General features: G+C 41.5%; 1 protein-coding gene across 1 annotated transcript; it reads right to left on the reverse strand.

Moving 5' to 3' along the window:
- Nucleotides 1-5,139: 5,139 nt before the first annotated feature.
- On the reverse strand, nt 5,140-18,978 carry ssrp1a (structure specific recognition protein 1a). Its single transcript, XM_035953710.2, has 18 exons — nt 18,896-18,978; nt 18,028-18,097; nt 15,956-16,141; nt 13,121-13,226; nt 12,673-12,866; nt 12,465-12,565; nt 12,083-12,212; nt 11,807-11,910; nt 11,415-11,543; nt 11,094-11,315; nt 10,331-10,403; nt 8,696-8,828; nt 8,560-8,605; nt 8,285-8,417; nt 7,946-8,113; nt 7,311-7,408; nt 7,036-7,210; nt 5,140-5,670 (listed from the first exon to the last, which is right to left on the reverse strand). The coding sequence occupies exons 2-18, from the start codon at nt 18,079-18,081 to the stop codon at nt 5,605-5,607; spliced, it is 2,118 nt and encodes a 705-aa protein (XP_035809603.1). The 5' UTR covers nt 18,082-18,097; nt 18,896-18,978; the 3' UTR covers nt 5,140-5,604.
- Between the last annotated feature and the right edge of the window lie 701 nt (nt 18,979-19,679).

Below are 19,679 nucleotides of genomic sequence, written 5' to 3' on the forward strand. Positions count from 1 at the left end.
TTAATTTCCTCACTCATTACCTGCTCTACTCGCAGGTGCACCAAACATCTACAGTAAAAACTCCATATCCATACTCACATCTCCCCTTAAATATTATTAAAAAGCATACAGTCTCAAAGTAATTCAATTCCCATCACTTCAATAAACACTATTTTGATGGTTTGGGTTGACATGGTAATGTTGGTAATTACATCAATGTAATATTGTGATTTAATCTCAAATTTCTGTGTTACTTGATTTGAAAGACATTCAAATTCAAATTCAGGATTTTAAGTCCCCTCCCCTATCTTTTTTTTTTTTTTTTTTTTTTTTGTCTGCATTTGTTCTCATTGTTTAACTCCACAAAAGGGGAGTCAACATTTTATGAGATTGATGCATATTTTAGTCTTGCAGCCAAATATTTTAATATTTAGTGCATGTGTGTGACCATCACCGGCCCTCCCTGAAAGCTAAGCAGATATTCTTTATTAGAATTCCCTATTATGAGCCAGGGAGGGCAGTGCTACACCTCAGTGATGTGTGGGGGAAACAAAGACTGGACAGGACGAACAGGACGAACAGGATGAACAGGGATAGAAAATAACAGGCGTTGCTATTGCAATTAAAGATTGTAAGGTGGTGTGTTATGCCCAACTACTAATTGCCCATCAATAAAAAAAAATAAATAAATAAATAAAAATTTGAAAAAAGAAAAGAAAACCAAACCAACACAAAAGAAAAAGAGATTCAATAATAAATGAACAAATGGTACTGAGCACCATAATTGTGGGTGTCTTGATAGTATAGAATAGAATAGAATAGGCCAGAAGAGGATACTAGTGCGAGAGAGAATGAGTTTAGGGTAGAGACTGGAGAGATTCTCAGCACATTCTGGCGGGACCCATCAATCGCTGAAATGGGACTCGGCAGTAGCTGGCAAGACCTGATCAAACATGCAAGTGTGAAGAACCCCGAAGCCCAGAACAGCAATCACGGCAAGGCAGGGCCAAGCCAACAGGGCATCCCTCCCCCCGGGCCGTAGGAGCCACAGGGCGGCACCCCCAGAGAGCCACCGGGGCCACCGTGAACGACGCGAACCCAGAGAACAAGAGGGAGCAGCTACTGACACCCCCTGCGCGCCCAGACCGACCCAGGTGGCCCGGGGGCACGAGGACCCACCCGCCACCCAAACCCTAACCCCCCGCCCCACCCCAGTCCCCACCAAACCCCCCCACCCCACCACCCGACCCGCCCACCCCCACCCCCCCTCCCTCCCTCGAGGGGGCCAACGGCCCCACACAGCCAGGAAGCCAGACACAGGGGCCGAGCGGCCCACCGAAGGGATGGCAACCAGCCCATCACAAGGCAGGCCACCACCGGGAGCTGGCCAGAGGAAATCGGAGCCGGGACCCGATGTGAGTCCAGAGGGTAAAAATGGACAGTGTGATGGGGCCCGGCGACGCCGACAGGGAGGCACCCCGCATACCCCCCGCACCAGGCCCCCAGGTGAGCGCAGTACACCCAGGGCCCCCACTCCCCGCAATGCGCCCTGACAACCCACCAGGACAGAGCCACCACATGCCACCAGCCCGCAGTACAGCCCACAGCGCCCACCAGGACGGCCAATCCAGCCCCCGCAGCCCACCAAGAGCCATCGCACCTGCCCGGACCCGTCGGGCACGCAGGAGAACCCCCCCCGACCACAGCCCCCAGGTCCCGGGGACCCCCCAGCCACAGCAACACGGATGATGGTCCACCCCCGCCACACCATAGCTATAAGGGGGCCGGGGTCCCACCAGTGAGGCCATATTAGTGAGATCCCCCCATTACTCCCTGTTAATATGTCTCCCGATCCCAGACTGGAGACATTATCCCTGCACCGTGATAGTGTAACCCTGAGTGTCATGTGGTGCATTAAAAGTGGGGAGGCTGGGCGAGGCGTCCAGGGGCGGGCCAGAGGACCACAGAGGATGGCTACTCTGCAGCCTACCCTGGCCCAAGTTCCCCGAGCCGTCCCAGACCTACCCCCAAGGTGTGAGTGTATGTGGTGCATTAAAAAGAAATTAGAGAGCAGGGGAGGCAAGCAAGAGGGTGATGGGGAAGAGACAAGGCCGTAGAGCCCTGCCATCCGCCCCACCACAGAGCCCATCATTCCTGCCCCCACCTGCTCTCGGGGCCCTAGCTGTTGTGTCCCTATATGTGCCTAAGACTAACTATATACAGTGACGTGTGGAGTGTGTGAAGTGCACAGTAAGAGGCAGTCTGGTGTGGATCCGGCCCATGAGGAGAGAGCAGCGGGGGAGACAGGTAGTAAGACCACCGGTACTGATGCAGAGGGCCCCCAGAGCCCAGAGGCAAGAGGCCAAGGTGAGCCCACACGAACCCGACCGGCCCGGCCAGCACTGAAACCCCCAGAAGTCGCAGCGCTAGAGCAGCGCCCCGGTAGGCGCCACACCCCCACCACGGGCCAGCCGCATGCAGCACCCCTCCCCTATCTTAACATACTTGGATAATTTCAGACAATTAAGAATGACAATTAAAAACACCTTTAATTGTAGGGGAAAAGCCTAATTTCTCCCACGCAATGTGGTTTGTTGATTGAGCATAATATTATTAGAAGTTGTCATAACTTAAAAAGGATTGATGCCATCTGTTGTGTATCATTTTTGTTGTTGCTGAACCCAAACAATAAAAAAAGTGGTCTGGCGTGTACCTTCAGCAGCACAAAAGGATTATAAAAATATTAATTGTAGGAACACACAATTAAATTTCTCATTTTGATCATGAAGATGATGTTATCTGCAGATATGTAGTGCAACCTCTATTAAATATACTGCATTGTAAGATAGATTTGAGTATGTATACAGTGGTGGAAAAAAGTTTTTGGACACCCTTAAAATTTACACTAACTCAAATATCTGAGAATCTGTATCTTCAGGCATGTTTCCTGCGTTATGTTCCTTGCTTTAGCCATTTTTGTCTCTGAAAAACTCTCAAATGTGCTGGCTTTTTATAAACATGACACACAGCAACAAAAATTGAAGGTTGTGCCTTTTTAAAAAAGAAGCACGACCTTCGTTAGTGGATCACTGGTACCAAAATGACCCAATTCTCACAATTACTTGTGTATTTTTATGGAACTAATCAATTTTAAGTTTTTAATGGCGTTTTTAGGATTTGTTTAGTATTTTGTCTGTGACGGTAATAAAAGAAATTGCATTTGAAGACCTAAGAGTGATTCTTAATGCACTATTTTACAAATGCATCGGGTGGCAGAAATCTTTTTTCCACCACTGTATTTAGTTTAGACAATGTTATGTAGGAACTAACATGAAATTGACAGAAGTGCAGGGCTGGCAGGAAAGTTGAAAATATATCTTCATCTGCTACTTTAGCACCACAACATTTGTCAGCTGATACTGCAGGGCTGTGGTCGGGGTCATATTCTAACTTGCACAAACCTCAGATAAAGGATCAATAAGTCAGGCAGAGTAGACTGACATATTCAACTAAACAACGCCACTGTGCCTCCACTCTATCTGCTTGTAGAGGACACAGAGGGAGGATGGCAGGTTAACAACAGGGAGGTATTTTGTTCACTGACTGAACTGTTCTAGAGCTTTCAGTCACATTATCAGTGATAGATGGAAATGAATGACTTCTGAATGACAGTATGTCGGTTTTAATGTTGAGATTCCATGTCCATTCTGTAAGGTGTTTAGCTGTTCTCATTTAATAATCTCAGATAAACTGAGATTAAAACCAGCTGGTCTTTCTCTACACAAATATAATTACACAAAACTATGCATGAAAGTGGAGGCCTTTGAGCAGGTCAGCTTCAAAGTCAGCAGTTATTGTATAAAAGACATTTTCTTTCATTCACGGCAAAAAAAGAAAAGTCCTCATCAAAAATAAGTAACGCAAAAAGCCCTACAAGATCAGACAAATGTAGTATAGGGTGATGTAGACAACACAAATTTTATCACAGAAATCATGCTAAGCACAGGTGTGAATAATGCTAAATGGCCTGCATTTATATCACACTTTGATTAAAAGTGTTTTTATTTTTGCCTTTCATTCACTCACACATCGAGCAGTGATGGGTGAAGGATTTCAATCTGTTATTTAAGTAAAAATACCAATACTGCAATGTAAAAATGACCAATTACAAGTTAAAGTTCTCCATGAAAAATCCTACATTTGTAAAAGTACTTAAGCATTAGCAGCAAAATTTAGCATTAAACCCTTTGATGCGTAACATGGGTCAAAAGTGACCCAAACCCAATAGAAAATGGGCATCTCCTGAACCACACTGGCCATGAAAGGTTTTCATAAAATGACTGGTTTGGTCCCTCTGACTGATATATTATGTATGACATTAAATTATCAATAAATAATGATACATCGGTGTGTGAGCAGCACGTTACTGTTGGAGCTGCTGTATGTTTGAACTAGTTTTATAGAGATTTACATAAAGGGACAACAGATAAATCTGAGGGATTGTGAATGAATAATGAAAGGAAAGGAGTCCATTTTCAGTTTTTGGAAACTTTACATAATCTGTGATTTTTGCTGATATAATCAGTCCCTTAAACATTATTATTAACACTATTGAAAAGAAACCAAGTGAGAAGTTTAGAGGGGAAGAAATCACTATTTGATTGAAATGTTAACAGCTCAGACTTCAACTCACAACTCCAACAAGCTTTTTGTAAGATGCCAAAAGACAAAAAGGGTGAATAATGCTAACTTAATCTATTTCATTTAATCTAATTCTGTTCTTATCCCCTGTGTAAGATCCACATCTTAGAAGTAACTAAAGCTGTTAAATAAATGCGGTGGAGCACAAATTAGAAGGTTTATCTTTAAAATGTAATGGAGTGGAAGCATAAAGTAAGGTAATGGAAATACTTAAGTACAAGTAGCTCACAACTATACTTAAGACCGTACCCGAATAAATGTACCGTACTAAGTTGCTTTCCACCAGTCGCAGCAATCATCCTTGCATTGGAAGCAATTGTGGGTTTCCATCTTCTCCCATCAGCACATGGACAGAGGGAGCAGGGAATGGAACTCCAACCACTGGATTTACTGGTTTCTAAATCACTCAGAGGCCTAACACAAGAGGGCATTAAAAAAAAAAAAAAAACAATGAGAGGATTTACTGAAAACGATTCATTTATTTATTTTAGCCTGAAAACATGACATTGCAAAACAAACAAAAAACCCACTCAATTGCCGTTTTTAAAATGCTCTACACCAAAGGAGCGAAATGGCTTCGTATCTGCTCCACCCACATTTACCAACTAACAACTCCTACAACCCTCAGTGCTATTTAACTAAAAAGGACCATTCCCATGGATTAGATGGAAAACCCTTGAAGAATTCAAATGGTACACCAGTATACTGTCACTTCACTGAACTGCCAGTAGAAATCCCGCTCAGATATCACATACGACATGAGTTTTCAGAGTCAGTCAAAGGATGTTTGTGCTCTCAAAACTAAACGTAGAAAAGAAAAATGCAACTCAAGTCTGTTGATTTGTCTGTCAGTGTGATACCAACATGGACAGTAAAAATGCTTGGTCCTTGGTTTGTGTGTATGAACGGTAAACGTGTGTGTGTTTAGTCGGATTCTTCCTCTGAGCTGGCAGGTGTGGACACTGCTTCCTCCTCCTCTTCTTCTGATTCCTGGTTGAAAAAAGAGAGTCAGAAAGAAGAACTGAGCAATCTGAGGGTTCATGTAGTTTCTGAGAGGTTTTTTTGCTCCTTTCACAGTTTTTAAAAGCTGCAATAATTTTTGGCAGAAAGCTTAAAAACTGATGATTTTCAGTTTCTACAGTTTCCGGCTAATAAATGGTGTCATTGTGGCATTTTTCTTATAGATACCTTCCCTTCTAAACCTGTCAATGGGTTCTAAGGTTCAGAGGGTTTAGTAAAACACTGAAGTTGTCAAGTTGTTCTTTGCCTCCACCTCACTCATTACATTCATTTACACATGATGACATACTGTATAGTCTCATTTTTAGACATAACAAAGGTCAATTTTCATCATTTCATTGCAGTTAAACTCTCTGTTTATGTCCCAGACCTACTGCTGTTCACAGCTACCTAACCTGGAAAAAACAAGTTTCGAAATGAGTTCAAAATCATAACAAATATTGGACGTGTGTCGTTCGACAGCAAGACTGATCAGTCTGCCAGGCCAAGATACTGATGATGTAAACTTATTATAGATGCAAATATATCAACTGTCTCCATTTCACAGGTTTTCCACAAGTTCACTTTTCCCCTGTAATTGGTAACAATTAACTTGTTTTAAAGGGATCATTATCAAAAATGTTTCTTTTTGTAAATAATATCTTTATATATTTGTCATATGTTCAACCTAAATCATTGTACTGTATAAATAAACTTTCATATCGGTGTGGATATTGCTGCATACGGTCATAAAATGGAAATACTTAATGCTCTTCAAGTGTCTCACAGACATTATTTCTATTTCAGTTTCTCTTTCCCTCTCTGATTCTTACTTTCCATCTCATTATTTTGTGTGCAGTTTCGGTTACAAGTCTTGTTCTCTCGCAACTGTCCCTCGATCAGATCAGTTTCACCAAAACTAACATTATTTCAAAAGGCTCTACTCAATCTATCATGAGCAAATCTAACTCACTCAAGATTTCCTATGAAACACATCCAAGAGGAAGATGCTTCATTCTCACTGAGCAGATATTTATTTGGGTTTGAACTGTACAAATTACAGAAGCCCTCAGCTGTTTACCCACAATAAATCTGAGTGTTTACGACCCCAACTTAATACTGACATTTGTTTAGAACATCAGCATCGTATTGCAGCTGTTTAGTCGCACTGTTCAAGCAACAGCAACTAAAAAAAACTGTGTCAACGACGTCACTCAGTACAATCTCTGCTTTGTGTGGTGTTGGAATTTTGTGGTAAACAGAAGGAAGAATCACAGCCCATGAATGATCTAATAACAACTGCAGTAGGAGCCATGGTCAGTCTGTCTGTTAACATTTATCAATTACTGCTTTTACCTTCTTCCTCTTGGACTTGCTCTTGTGGTCAGAATCTGATGAGCTCTCCTCGCTGGTCTCGATGAATTCTTTGCTCTTGAAGCTGTCGTTGCCTCCTCCTCGTTCCCTGTCCTTGTCTCCTCCGGCAGACTTCCTCTTCTTCTCGTCCTTTTTGCCTCCAGATTTTTTACTCTCTCTAGTGGGTGAAGGACAGAGAGGGGAAAAAAATGCACATTTAAGATGAGCTTGTTAAAAAAAACAACAAAAAACATGAGCTTGTGTGCTGCAAATCTCACTTCTTGGAACTGGAAGTTGATCCTCCGCCGCTCTCTTTGTACTCTTTCTTTGCTTTGTCGTACTGCCGCTTCGCCTCGCCTGCTTTTGTTTCCCACTCCTAAAGGACAGCAGGAGAGTTAAAGGGTGAATAAATCAGAAATAAATATATGGATAAAGACAGCAAACATCGCTGATTTGTCTGGGGTTTCTAAAACACTGCTCCATACAAGACAAATTCTAGTTATGGTTTGTTGAGATGTTCCTCTTTTCAAATTATTTTGGGAATTTCTAAAACTAATTATATCTAGTTCAGTTATTACACATACGTTTTTAGCCCAGCTAGCTAAGACTTTTAATAGACCATCTGCTGTATGTATCAATTTCTTTTTCATAATATAAAATGCAATCTGGATGTAATCAGAGTTTGCAGCAGTGTCTGACAGATCGTCTTAAATCTAAACTCTAATAGACCTGATGCAGATTTAGGTGATAATTCTGTTGCTTCATCACTAGAAATGGCCATTCTTTTATCACTGTCATGTGATTTGATAGAGTGCAATTATAAAAATATTGATAACAGCCACTTCAAGAATGGAGGGTTGTGACAACAGAAGAGTAAAACTGAGGGAGATTCTCTCTCTTCGCTCTCGTTCACCTCCTTCTCGTCTTTGCCCAGTTGTCTCCACATCTCTCCGGCCTTCTTAGAGATCTCTGTGATAGAGATGCCGGGGTTTTCTGACTTGATTCGCTCGCGGCTGGAGTTGAGCCAAAGCATGTAGGCACTCATCGGCCTCTTGGGGCCACCGCTATCCTTCTGCTTCTTCTACTCAGACAGAAAAAAGGAAGGCTGCGGTAAGTAAATGCAAGCCATTATACAGGCTTATATATCATGTACATCTGTTTGTGACGCTAGGGGTTGAAAAAAGAAACATTTTCGGCCTGCATCGTCTTATTTTAATCCTTATGCCAAATTATTTCTCATTTTCTCTCTCACCTCTTTCCGTGGCTTCCTTTCTTTTTTCTCCTTCACCACTTTGGCTTTTTTGACTTTTTTCTTCTTCGCACTCTCATCTTCGCTTTCGTCACCTTCATCACTGCTGTCGCTTGCTGAAGCATTGCTGTCGTACCTGATTGGTGGAGAAACAGAAGAAGAAATAAGCATGGTGATGTCAGCTGGATGAAACGAGTCAGAGTGGTAAATAATCTGGTGAAAACACAAGTTTGCACTTTTATCTCAAATTCTACAAATGTCCAAAAACTTTCACTCACTCCTCTGCAATGTCATCATCTTCCTCTCCAGGGTTAAATGACTCATCTGAGAAGTAAGGACAAGGAAGTCAACAATTAAACCTACTGATCCTCTTAATGTACTCCCTTCCTCTGTCATACTGGGACTGTTACTCACCACTTCCGCCATCCGAATCATCGCTGTCGTTGCCCTCCTCTCTGATCTTGCCCTCAGCCTTCATCCTCTCCAGGTAGGCGTCATGCTGGTCATCGTCTGAGTCGCTGTACTCGTCAATCTTACCCTTCATGCCCTGGAAATACACTGCACGGTCAACAAAAAACCACCGCAAAACAATGCTACCCACAATCCAGCACCCCACAGAGGAATCTGTGTCTTAGCCACACTCAGGTTGATTTGAAGGAAACCAGAAACCATAATTAGGATAGTAAAGATAGGAAACACATTTCCCAGATGTAAAAACATTCATGGATTTTTAATCATTTACATTTCTTTCACTTTCCTCTACTTTCTGCTTTGGTGTTGAAAAATACTGAATGATTCGAGGCATTTTAGGCCATCAATTAGTTAACTTTGCTGTGAGGTTAGGTGGATTTATTACAATTTGGGTTTCCTGAATATCTAGTTTCATTGGGAGATTCTGCACTCTGTGTTCTTAGGGCCAATTCACGCTTTAAATGTCTATGTGCTCAAACCACTATGGACTCAGAAAGCAGAGTGGACACACATGCAGTTAGACGGTTGCATTCCCCCTCATATCAAACAGAAAAACACAGGGATTTGGCCATTTTGTGTTAATTTAATTATTTCTGAAGTGTATCGAGCACAATTTGCGGACACAGCACATGCTTTCAGGAGAAATGAGGACTTCGGAGAGCTTTCTGTGGAGGTTCATGCATGAATTGTCCTCTGGCTTTTTTCTGCATAATCTTCCTCTTGAGTAAACTAAGAGTTAAAATACTGGTGGACTTTGTGGCTTGAGGCTAACTGTGCTGTAATGTCATCTTGAAGACCAAAGTCAAACTATTTTCTTCTTCCCCCAGAAGGTTTTTTCCCATCTCCATGCATCGGTATCTGTCCGTGAACGGACAAACGCCATGTCAGGGAGGCTGTTATTAAAACACCAACAGGAAATGGAGAGCAGGTCCATTCATTTTCATTGACCTTCTCCACTGACCCCATCACCTAGCAACAGATACACTTGTTAGCAGCAAAACTGAGTTGGTCTTTTGCTGCGTCGTCAGACGTACCAGGAGCTTGTACATGTCAACAGATCATTATGGGAAATGCAGTCAGCACTGCCCGTGTGAGGCAGTGGTCATGATAACAACTGTGTCAAGTGTTAAAGCACACCAAAAGCCCCCAAGGCCACACATTGGTCAGCACGATGCAAACAAACCCACACAGAGTTATCAGTCACACACAATCCTTCACCTCCCACCCACCCCCGCCCATGTCCCATGATTAGTCACAAATCACTTAAAATTAATCCTGTTCATCACCAGTCGTATTGGTAATATCAATCAAATCAGCATCATTGGACACAATCCTCATGACAGAAACGCACATCAGCAGCACGCCATGCAAGCTGAAATCACTCCACACCAACAAAATCGGGTGCCTAATCCACATGTGACGCCCGTGACTATACCCACCTTCTTCTACAGGGGTACAAGGACAGACACACAGGAGAAGGGCAACAAGCATCAATATCTGGGATGGCAGTCTGACAAAACTTGTGTAATATCTTTGCTTAACAAACTACAAAAAGGCACTTAAATTTCTGTGTTTTACCTCTTTGAACCCTCTGTTCTTGATGTTGAGCTTCTTGGCATTAACAAAGTCAAACAGTTTGCCATACTCCTCTCTAAAATGGAAAGAGATGGAAAAGACTGGTTATTTATTTTGGGCTGAAAAATCATTGCACAAGTTCTTGGTTTCATAATATGAGCTAAAATCTACATCACAACAAATAACTTCAACCGCCTGGACGAAGGACGTCCAACAAGAATAATGTTACTTTTTTTACATCAAAAATTCTGCTCTGATCATGTTCATACTCTTTAGGTGATTTTTTTTTTTTAAAGTATGTTTTCTACATACTAATCCTAATATGTGATTTGTGTTACTTGAGGACTTTTTGGTATTTAAATCTGGGTGTATAGCATAGCATTTCTGAAAAAATAACAGTCACAGAGATAGAGCAAAACTAGTATCCTGATAATAATCATTTCTGGAGCAAGGAAAATATCCAGGTTTCAGAAACAGAGGTAAGCCACTGTCCTTATTTATGTTACTCCAATAAAAGCAGGAATTCATTAAACATCACATGCAAACACCTTATCCGGGATTTCTGATCATACCGCACCCTGAGCTTTAGTTTCACAGCAGGTAGTAAAACACGAAAAGAAAGTAAAATCCTCACAACTCTACTGCAGAGGATGACTTTTAGTGCTTGCTGGTATTATGTTACAATACTGGGGATTAGCCAAATCTTGTGTGTAAGAAAAAGTGTTTTTTGACGTTGACTATTACAGTTTGTGAACAGCGGCCCCACCTCTCAATGCTGCTGAAAGTGTACTGATTTCCCTGCTTGGTTTCAATCTCAAAGTCAAAGGAACGTGTCGTGGTGGTGCCTCTGGCGAAGTTGACACAGGAAATCTCCTCAAAGCGCAGGTGAACAGGAGGCTTGTGGACGTAGATGAAGCCTCTTTCCAGGGGATAGAGGAGGCCTGAAGATGCCTTGTAGGAGCAAGTGATGCACTGAGCCCCGGAGTGGCTGAGGAGGAAGAGATGGAAGGACAAAGAGATAGGCAGGTTTTATTGGATGCTCTTAAATGTGCAAAAAAATGTATAAATGTGTGTATGAGATGCCTACCCTTGAAAGTTTCCAGGTACAGTGATCTTGCGGTTGACCAGGGCCTTCATCACCCTGCTGACCATCTCATAGAGAGATCCAGACATATTCTTACTTAGTTTACCCTCAAAACGACGCTCCACATCCTCTCTGTTACACACAGAAGAAAGAACAGGTTTATAATCTTAAAAGTAACAGTTTTCTGGGATTTTAAAGCAGCAATGCAAAGACCAGAAACTGTCACTGATGCAACCATAAACATATGAAAATTACTACTCCAAACCTTTGGTTCCCTCTAGTGGACACAGGCTTTACAACATTAAAAAGTTAGAGCCGAAAACACAGCTTGAGACGATAAAAGGCGACACACGGCCCAAAAACAATCATAGCACACCTTTTTGTCACATACTTACTCGCTCATGTTAAGAGTGAGGTTGATATCCTCTTCTTTGGAGAAGAGCAGAATGAGAAAGTGATAACGTGTCTGACCCTGCTTGATGGGAGGATCCAGACTGATCTATGAAGACGAGATGAAAACAACAAACAGAAAAAAGACAAGGTATGAGGGAAGCTGCAATGGAATCTGCAAACTTACACTTTAACTAAATGAAAATTTCACTTGAACAAGTTAAATTTACACATGCTTATAAATAAATTTGGGACAAAAAAAGAGACAAAAGTCTATTTACCACAAAGAACATCTGCCTCTGATCCTTGTGTGGCAGCAGGAAGAGACGGAGGACGGTGGTGTAGGGAATCTTGTAGTCAAAAGTCTTACCATGCAGGTGAAGGAACGTCGGGTAGATACGAATGTCATATCTTAAAGAAAAAAGAAAACAGAAACAAGAGAACACTCTATTTATTGTTTCACTGAGGCAATTCTTTGAGCAAACTGACCTCAAATGCTGTCATCGAACTGCCAGTGTTGCTTCCCATGACAAAATCCGTGTTTAGATAAATAAATCTACAAAGTGGTTACTTATTATGTCATTTCAGGGGTAGTTTTCAATTAATGGGAAAACCTGAATGAGTGATTATTTGAGTGATTGTATTTTTCTGTTGATCCTTTACCTTCCTCTAGGTGTAAGACACTGCAGCTCTTTGAAGATACACACAGCGTCTCCAGTAGCCTGGATCACATCCGCCTTAGACAACACATTCTGGGCAAATGCCTAAAGGAAAGCACAGACTGTTAGAACAACTACCAACATAAATTCATTTTAAACAACAAAGGTGCTTCATGGAGGGGAAAGTATGGAAGCAGAGCATCCTCCCTCACCTCCACAGGGTCTTGTCGTTCATCGGCCTGGCTAGGTGGAACGTAGAATCGGACCTCCATGAGGGAGACCTCTGTGTCGTCATTCTGGTGAAACTCCAGAGTGACTTCGTTCTTCCCTGTGGCGCACTGTGACACGTTGGACAGCGGGATCTCGAACGCTGTGCTGTCATTGACATCGAACGATAGCAGCGGACCTGTGACATAAAGACAAAACAGTGGGGACCTTCAAGTCATTGCGCTATTATTATATAACCAGGCCAAATATAAAATGGCAGCTGGGTCCTACAGATCTGATATTTTTAACAAATTTCGTTGGAAAAAACCCATTTTCAATCATTGCCAACAAGCTGTTCTCCCCTTGACTGATGATACTGTATATGAGAATCACACTGCAACAGTAATATTCTTGCAATGACAAACTCCTGAAGAGATTTTGGTGTATTCTTACCAGAGAACTTGGCTGTTCCCCAGTTCCAGCCCTTCACACACATGTCCTTCTCTGTCAGGTCCAGCTTGTAGTTCGCCTTGAAAAACTCAGAAATCTTCTCAAAGTCCTGGTGGGTGAAGGTAACAGTGGGGAGGTGGGTGAGGAGACGAGAGGTAAAGCAGAACAAGAGGTTGACAGGAGAGGAAGCGATGAAAACAAACAGGGAGAGAAAAGCTCAAAGTTAGCAGGTAGTAAAAGCACTGGCTCTGCATGGGTCAAAGCTTATAAAAACATCACCTAAAAAGATGGAGGAGGGATGGAGGATAATTAATCACAACGCAACTGTAACAACGCCCAGCCGCCTGGGCCTCCTGGGAACACAGGAGGTGAATGTAATCCATCCGCCTGCTCTGTCCTCCACCTCCTCCACACCACCACTGACAATCAGCCTGTTTATTTATCCTGCAGACCCACTTACAACTGGAGAGGACTCGCACACAGCGACAAACACATGGCCAATCACACACAGAGACACACACAGTCCCTGTAATACAACACATGTGGAAGTGATTGCGGTGTGTGAGTGTGTGTGTGCTGGGTATAGCGAAACTCTGTGGGAAACCAAATTTACGCACCTGGATATCTGCCTGTCTATAAGGTTATTACAGCTAATTAGAACCCAGAGAATCAGTGTGTGTTTAAGTGTGTGTGTGTGTGTGTGTGTGTGTGCCCCCGAGTTCATCAGCATGTTTGTTGACCAGGATTAAGGCATTGTTTAGATAGGAGAGCATGTGTCAGCAGATGTGTAAATGCGTAAAATCAAGAGTTTGTGCAGTTCCCAACTCCTCATTAGAGTTTTGGCAGATTTGTTGTTGCGCAGCTCATTTAATCATAATAAACACACAACCACCATCACAGATACACACGTTTATTCAACATGACCACCCTGACTGACTAGTAAAATTTTCAAACCTGTTCTCCATCAACATGAAACACTAATTTTATCACCTCAATACTTTGGTCAAATAATCCTATGTATCACTTGAAAACGTGTCCTTATTTGTGTCAATATAATTGGTAGTAAATCTACAACACAATTTGTCATCATAATTAATATGAAAGAATTGAACATTTCTACGAACCCCATTTTCGTCAGCTGCAGCTGTACAAGAGCTCTGCCTCGATAAAACATATAAAAAATAATTTGCCCTGTAAATTGGATTGAGGAAGACTATAAATCCAAGCTTAACTTTTGATGCTTAAAAGTCTGGACACAATCTTCATCTGGAACTAGAACACTGATCAAACAGAGAACTCGACACGACTACTCAAACTAGAGTGTTTTTCAAAAGAAAGAGAAATTCCTGCCTAAGTGTGCTTTCAATTAAGACTGCAACCAAAACAATTATAATCATCTGTTAATCCAACAATTATTTTCCCAATGAAATCCCCCTTCTATTGCTATAAAATCTCAAAACTACACAACGGGCTCATTAAAATCACTCTACAGCCCAAGGTGTTGTCTTGTTTTGTTTGAAAAACACACTTTCAGCTATAGAAAACTGAGAAAAACACAAAATACTCACATTTAAGATGCCACAACCAAATAATATTTTTTCAAGAGCTGTGCTTCAAATGACAATCAAACAAGTCAGTTAATGTTCTGTCACCTGGCTAAGTGTTCCAGCTTTACGTTCATTTTAAGACTGTGGAACTTGACAGCTTGTTATCTGAAGCCTCAACAGTTCTAAGGCTTACAAAGCCGGCCCTAACAGTAAAACACAATCGCAACGGGCTGCTGCACACATTCAACAAGACACTGGCAATGACAGCAATGATGTTTTGCACTTATTACAGTCTAAACATTTATGTGACATTGATAGAACTGACGTACATGCCTCTGCACCTCCTGATGACAATTACAGGTCAGCTATGTAACAGACTCTGGCAGAGATTCAGTGTTTTGCTCAAGGACACTTCACAGGGACAGATGAATCAAAGTGTCCACTCTGCACGCCAGCAGTTAAACCTCCAGCCAATTCTCGATTACCGACACTAACTGTGGGATAATAAACAATGACATCACAGCCTGCGCTCCAGGACGAGAGGATCCATCTCCCCAAAAAATACGCTGATTAACCCCAGGAGACAACCAAACACTCCCTGTTATATCCTCTCCTCCATCCCGGTACTGTACTTGCATGTTGACATTCCCCATACACTCAGAGCAGCAGGGAAAAGAAAAAAAAAACAACAAAAAACAGGGTGATAAAAAACAAACACGACCACAAATTTTTTTCTTGTCTGTTTTCTGGGCCAAATTGTTTCAGTGGATTGATATAAACACTGACTCACATGAGCCGATGATTACACTGTTTATGGAACACACATGCTAGCGCTGGTTTCCCTCATTAATCCCATTAGGAGCTTTGGGGAGAAGAGCCGACTCACTCACATACCTTTAATAGAAACCCACACACTCATGCACACTCAAGCGGTGGCAATTTCGGAAGATGGTAGTGTTTTTTCCTGTGGAAATGTCAGACAGGGAATGGCAGATGTTTATCGGTGGTCCCCTTGCTTGTGTTACATCCCTCGTCATAAACACAGTGTTGAGCAAACCAGCAGTGTGTGTCAGTCTGAAATATTCCACTGTTGCCTTGTTATCCTCTGAGTAAGGTAACAATTATTTCCCAGAAACGGAGAGGAAAGATGTAGAGTCCGGAAAAAAGAGGACAGAATCTTAAGAGGCTGATCAGCCGTCTGAACCTAAAAAACTGTAAAACCAAAGCTTAACTGCGCGCACGCAAATCTATAATGAGGCCTGTATGCGTGCCATGTGTTTCTAGAACTCACTGTGTCCCTGAAGCCGTCATATTTGTAGATGTGTCCTGTGCTGGTGCCGAGTTTGATGCCGTGACCTAAGCACACTCGTCTCCACTGGGCCATGTTGAGCTCGCCAGCTGGGATGCTGTCCACCTTCCCCGTCTTGCTGCTCTTGTAAACCACATTTTGCTTGCTGAAACGCAGTCGCCCATCATTCTGCAGTGACAAAAGGAAGAAACACAGACAAAATAGTTGTGTTAGAACACTCGGATGTAAAGAGAGAAGTCCAATAAATAATTAGTCACCTGAAAAAAAGGAATTTACTCCTTTCTGATAATTGCTTAAGTCAATTTCTCTGCCAAAGAAGTGCGGAAATCTGCAGTAATAAATTTCTTTCAGCTCTGACTGTTGGCAACGCAAAACAAGCAATGTCACTATCATATTCAACTTGTTTCTCATATTTTATTTACGACCTTAAAAAATGTGCAGATTAATTGATAACAAAGAGAACATTTGCAAATTGCTGTTTTTCCTCTTGTTTTAGTTCTTCCTACTTCCTCATAATAATGATTTTGTATAATAATTATTCTCATTGGTTTTTACAATGCAAAACCAATTTTGGCCCACAGCTGATAAAAACAACTTCATTTTGAGCCACAAAGGTGTCTGTAGACCACAAATTAGTAAACTTGTTCTGAATTATCACTTTACTGTTGAGATGCTCCACTTAATGTTGCTGCTCTCATATGGTCCTGAATATCGTTGGCTAAATACAGACCACTATTATTCCAATTTATTCACTTTTTTTTGTTAAATTACATAATTTATATATCCACACATACAGCTGTAAACAGCTAAAAATCAGAGCTGAATTCTGCTGTGATATAATAATATGATTTGCTAATTATCAGTGATACAGCAATGTCAAAGCTAGATGTAGACCAGTTTTAACCAAAACATTATGACACATTTTTTATCTCCAAAACAACTATAAATGTCCAGAGATGCAAAATACAAAAACATTAAATTATTAACTGATTGGTCTAAAAAATGGGCAACAGTTAGGTCAAAAGATTCTGGACTAGATGAGAGTAAGACATATATAGATAGAGCCAGTCCAGCTAACTATCGCCAAAACCTTTGCAATGATCAATTATATTTTTAAACCTTAGCAATTTCTTTGCATGTGTCTTTGTAAATACACAGGAGGCTTCTCGTTCAAGACTCATCTATATTATTGTACAGTTACACAATGTTTGGATTTTTTTTACTAATTTCACAGCTATACTAGGAATCACACTCCTTGATCAAACATAAACTCCATAATAGAATATACGGAACAAACATCTAAAGGCAGCATGCAAACTGTCTTCTATCCTGACTTCGATAAAAAAAAAGTTTAAAAATCTAATTTCTACTGTTATAGGTAGAGAAGGGTTCAGTTTATCCAACTCTGTACCAAAAATCAGGTGTGGCTTTAAAAGCCTATAATCACACAGCATGACCAGTTCAAAGATACTGCCTTGGGCAAAAAGTCCACCTTAAAATTAAGCTTTAATCAAATGACACAATGACACAGATGGCAAGAGAGGGACAAGAATGAGCTGCTGGCATGTTGGATGACGACATGATAATTAGGGCCATAGTCAGGCCATCCATACCTACACAATTTGTTGTGTGTCAGACAGCATGACAGGACAGAAAATCTGCCACATGACCCGAGTATGAATGTGACATTATTTGATCCTGTCCCACAAAATGTCTGCTAAGATTGTCCTTCAGGAAGAGTGGGATAACATTTCACAAGTAGCATCAACCACCTCATTAACTCTACTCTGCATCTCAGATGTGTGATTCATTACTGACACGCAATTTCTGATCTATGACCCAAATCTCAATCTTCTTATTATGAGTACCAATGCAGTGTGCACTCCAGTGTGCCAAGTTTAAAAGAAAAGATAGAGTTTAATAAAAAAACTTCGTGCTGTGCTTATATTTCTGTTTCATATAAAATAGTGAGTAATTTAGGTATCTGGAAATCACACACAGGTTCCTCTCTACACATCAGTTTAAAGAGCAGAGGTGTTGATGAAGATACTGACCCAGGAGCCTTTAACTTCCTGGTAGATCTCGTTAAACTCCAGCGTGTCTCCCATTTCGGCTACTGATGCTCTGCAGACAGACAGAGGAAACTTCATTAGACACAAGAAAACATCCACATGGCTTAAAGCACGCATGATAAGTATCACTAGGTTTTCATGTCTGTTCTCAGTTTGAAGCATAAAGTTTGCATTTCCTTAAAACGCTCATTTTCACTGCCATGTCTGCTTGGTGAAAACATGATCAGACATGGCAGGGACTGAGCCACAATCAGTCAAGCAGTGGACTGCAAAGAACCATAAACCTGCTCTAAAAGCAGTATTATACGTATTTTATGTCAACTTCAGTTTTTCTGTGTGATATTCGATATTTCAGACTCACAGTTTAAAGCGCTGGGTAAAGTTACGAGCTAGCTTACAGCTAACGTTACTGACTGTTAGCAGTAAATTCCAAACAACACAGTTTAGCGAACATTAAAACCGTTGTTTTCTTTTGATATTAATTTGTTCGTTGAGTCTCAGCTCAGCAACACAAAAGATAACCTACATCCATGCTACGCCACTAACAATAGCTAGGCTAACTTCAAGTGGCCAGGGGGCGCTTCTTTTATGGCACAATGTTGCACGGTGTCAGATGAGGGTGAAATGCTCGGTAGCGCCGCCCCGTACAGACACGCCGTGCATTAAATCGAGCGCTCTGTCAGACCTAGGCCGGTGTAAAGAAATCAACTGATGTTTTGAGTTAATTTAGCAAATAGCATTGCTCGAAACGAAGCACGTATGCAACATATATCTCCTCATTGCGCATAAACACTCCGAAATTAGTTTCTAAACACACAAGAAAACACAATTTGAAAACTTCACATCTTACTATGACTGTGTGGAGCAGCTTCGCCTGTTTCCCGCGTGTAGCATCGGGAGCTAGCGCTACGTCACAGGAAAAACCAGAGGAGGTTCATATTTACTTCCGGGTTGGCGAAGACTTTTTTAATCATGAAAGCCTTCAGCGGAAAGTACACAGTCTATAGAGTTTAGAAGCAAATGTCTGTGTATATTTTGAACTATTAATCGCTCATAGCGAGTCCTTTTTAAAAAGAGACGGATGTTGTTACTGAGTCTGCGCGGAGCAGACCGGACTGCAGTGACCACCGATGACCACTGGGTGGCGCACAACACAGCCAATGAAACTGGTAAGATGTACTTCACATACTAACGTCAAAACTAATAAAAAAACAAGCCTTATTAAACACGGAGTGCAACAAAACAGGAGAAGTATATCTCAAATAGTTTACAAATGAGCGTTGGATGTGGATTTTACATCATAAATCTCAGTCTAAATTCTTGTTTAGAGTGTAAAATTACATGAAACCGAGCAGAGTTGATATCAGTAGGAGGGCCCTCGATCAAATAAAACTAATGCGGAGATTAACCAGCTAAAATGCGCAAACAGTTTAGTAATTTGACTAAACACATGAAAATACAACATAATCAAAAAACTAAATTGGGTCAAATAAATTCAAAACACGGCCTATAGGCCTTGAATCAGCACCAATTAAAGGCCTGTATCGTCAAGTGAGATTACTCCCAAACATGTTTTCTGTTACATCGGCACATCTAGTTGAAATACATTAACCAGTGGGGCTCTTGTGGGGCCC

This window comes from Amphiprion ocellaris, chromosome 13, assembly GCF_022539595.1.
Source record: "Amphiprion ocellaris isolate individual 3 ecotype Okinawa chromosome 13, ASM2253959v1, whole genome shotgun sequence".
In the NCBI taxonomy this organism is placed as follows: Eukaryota; Metazoa; Chordata; class Actinopteri; family Pomacentridae; genus Amphiprion; species Amphiprion ocellaris.

Coding starts and splice junctions, on each gene's coding strand:
- ssrp1a (XM_035953710.2), bottom strand. CDS start 18,081: ATGGGAGACACGCTGGAGTTTAACGAGATCTACCAGGAAGTTAAAGGC. Junction 16,142..18,027: donor AGGAAGTTAAAGGCTCCTGG/GTCAGTATCTTC, acceptor TTGTCACTGCAG/AATGATGGGCGACTGCGTTT. Junction 12,566..12,672: donor AACGACAAGACCCTGTGGAG/GTGAGGGAGGAT, acceptor GCTTTCCTTTAG/GCATTTGCCCAGAATGTGTT.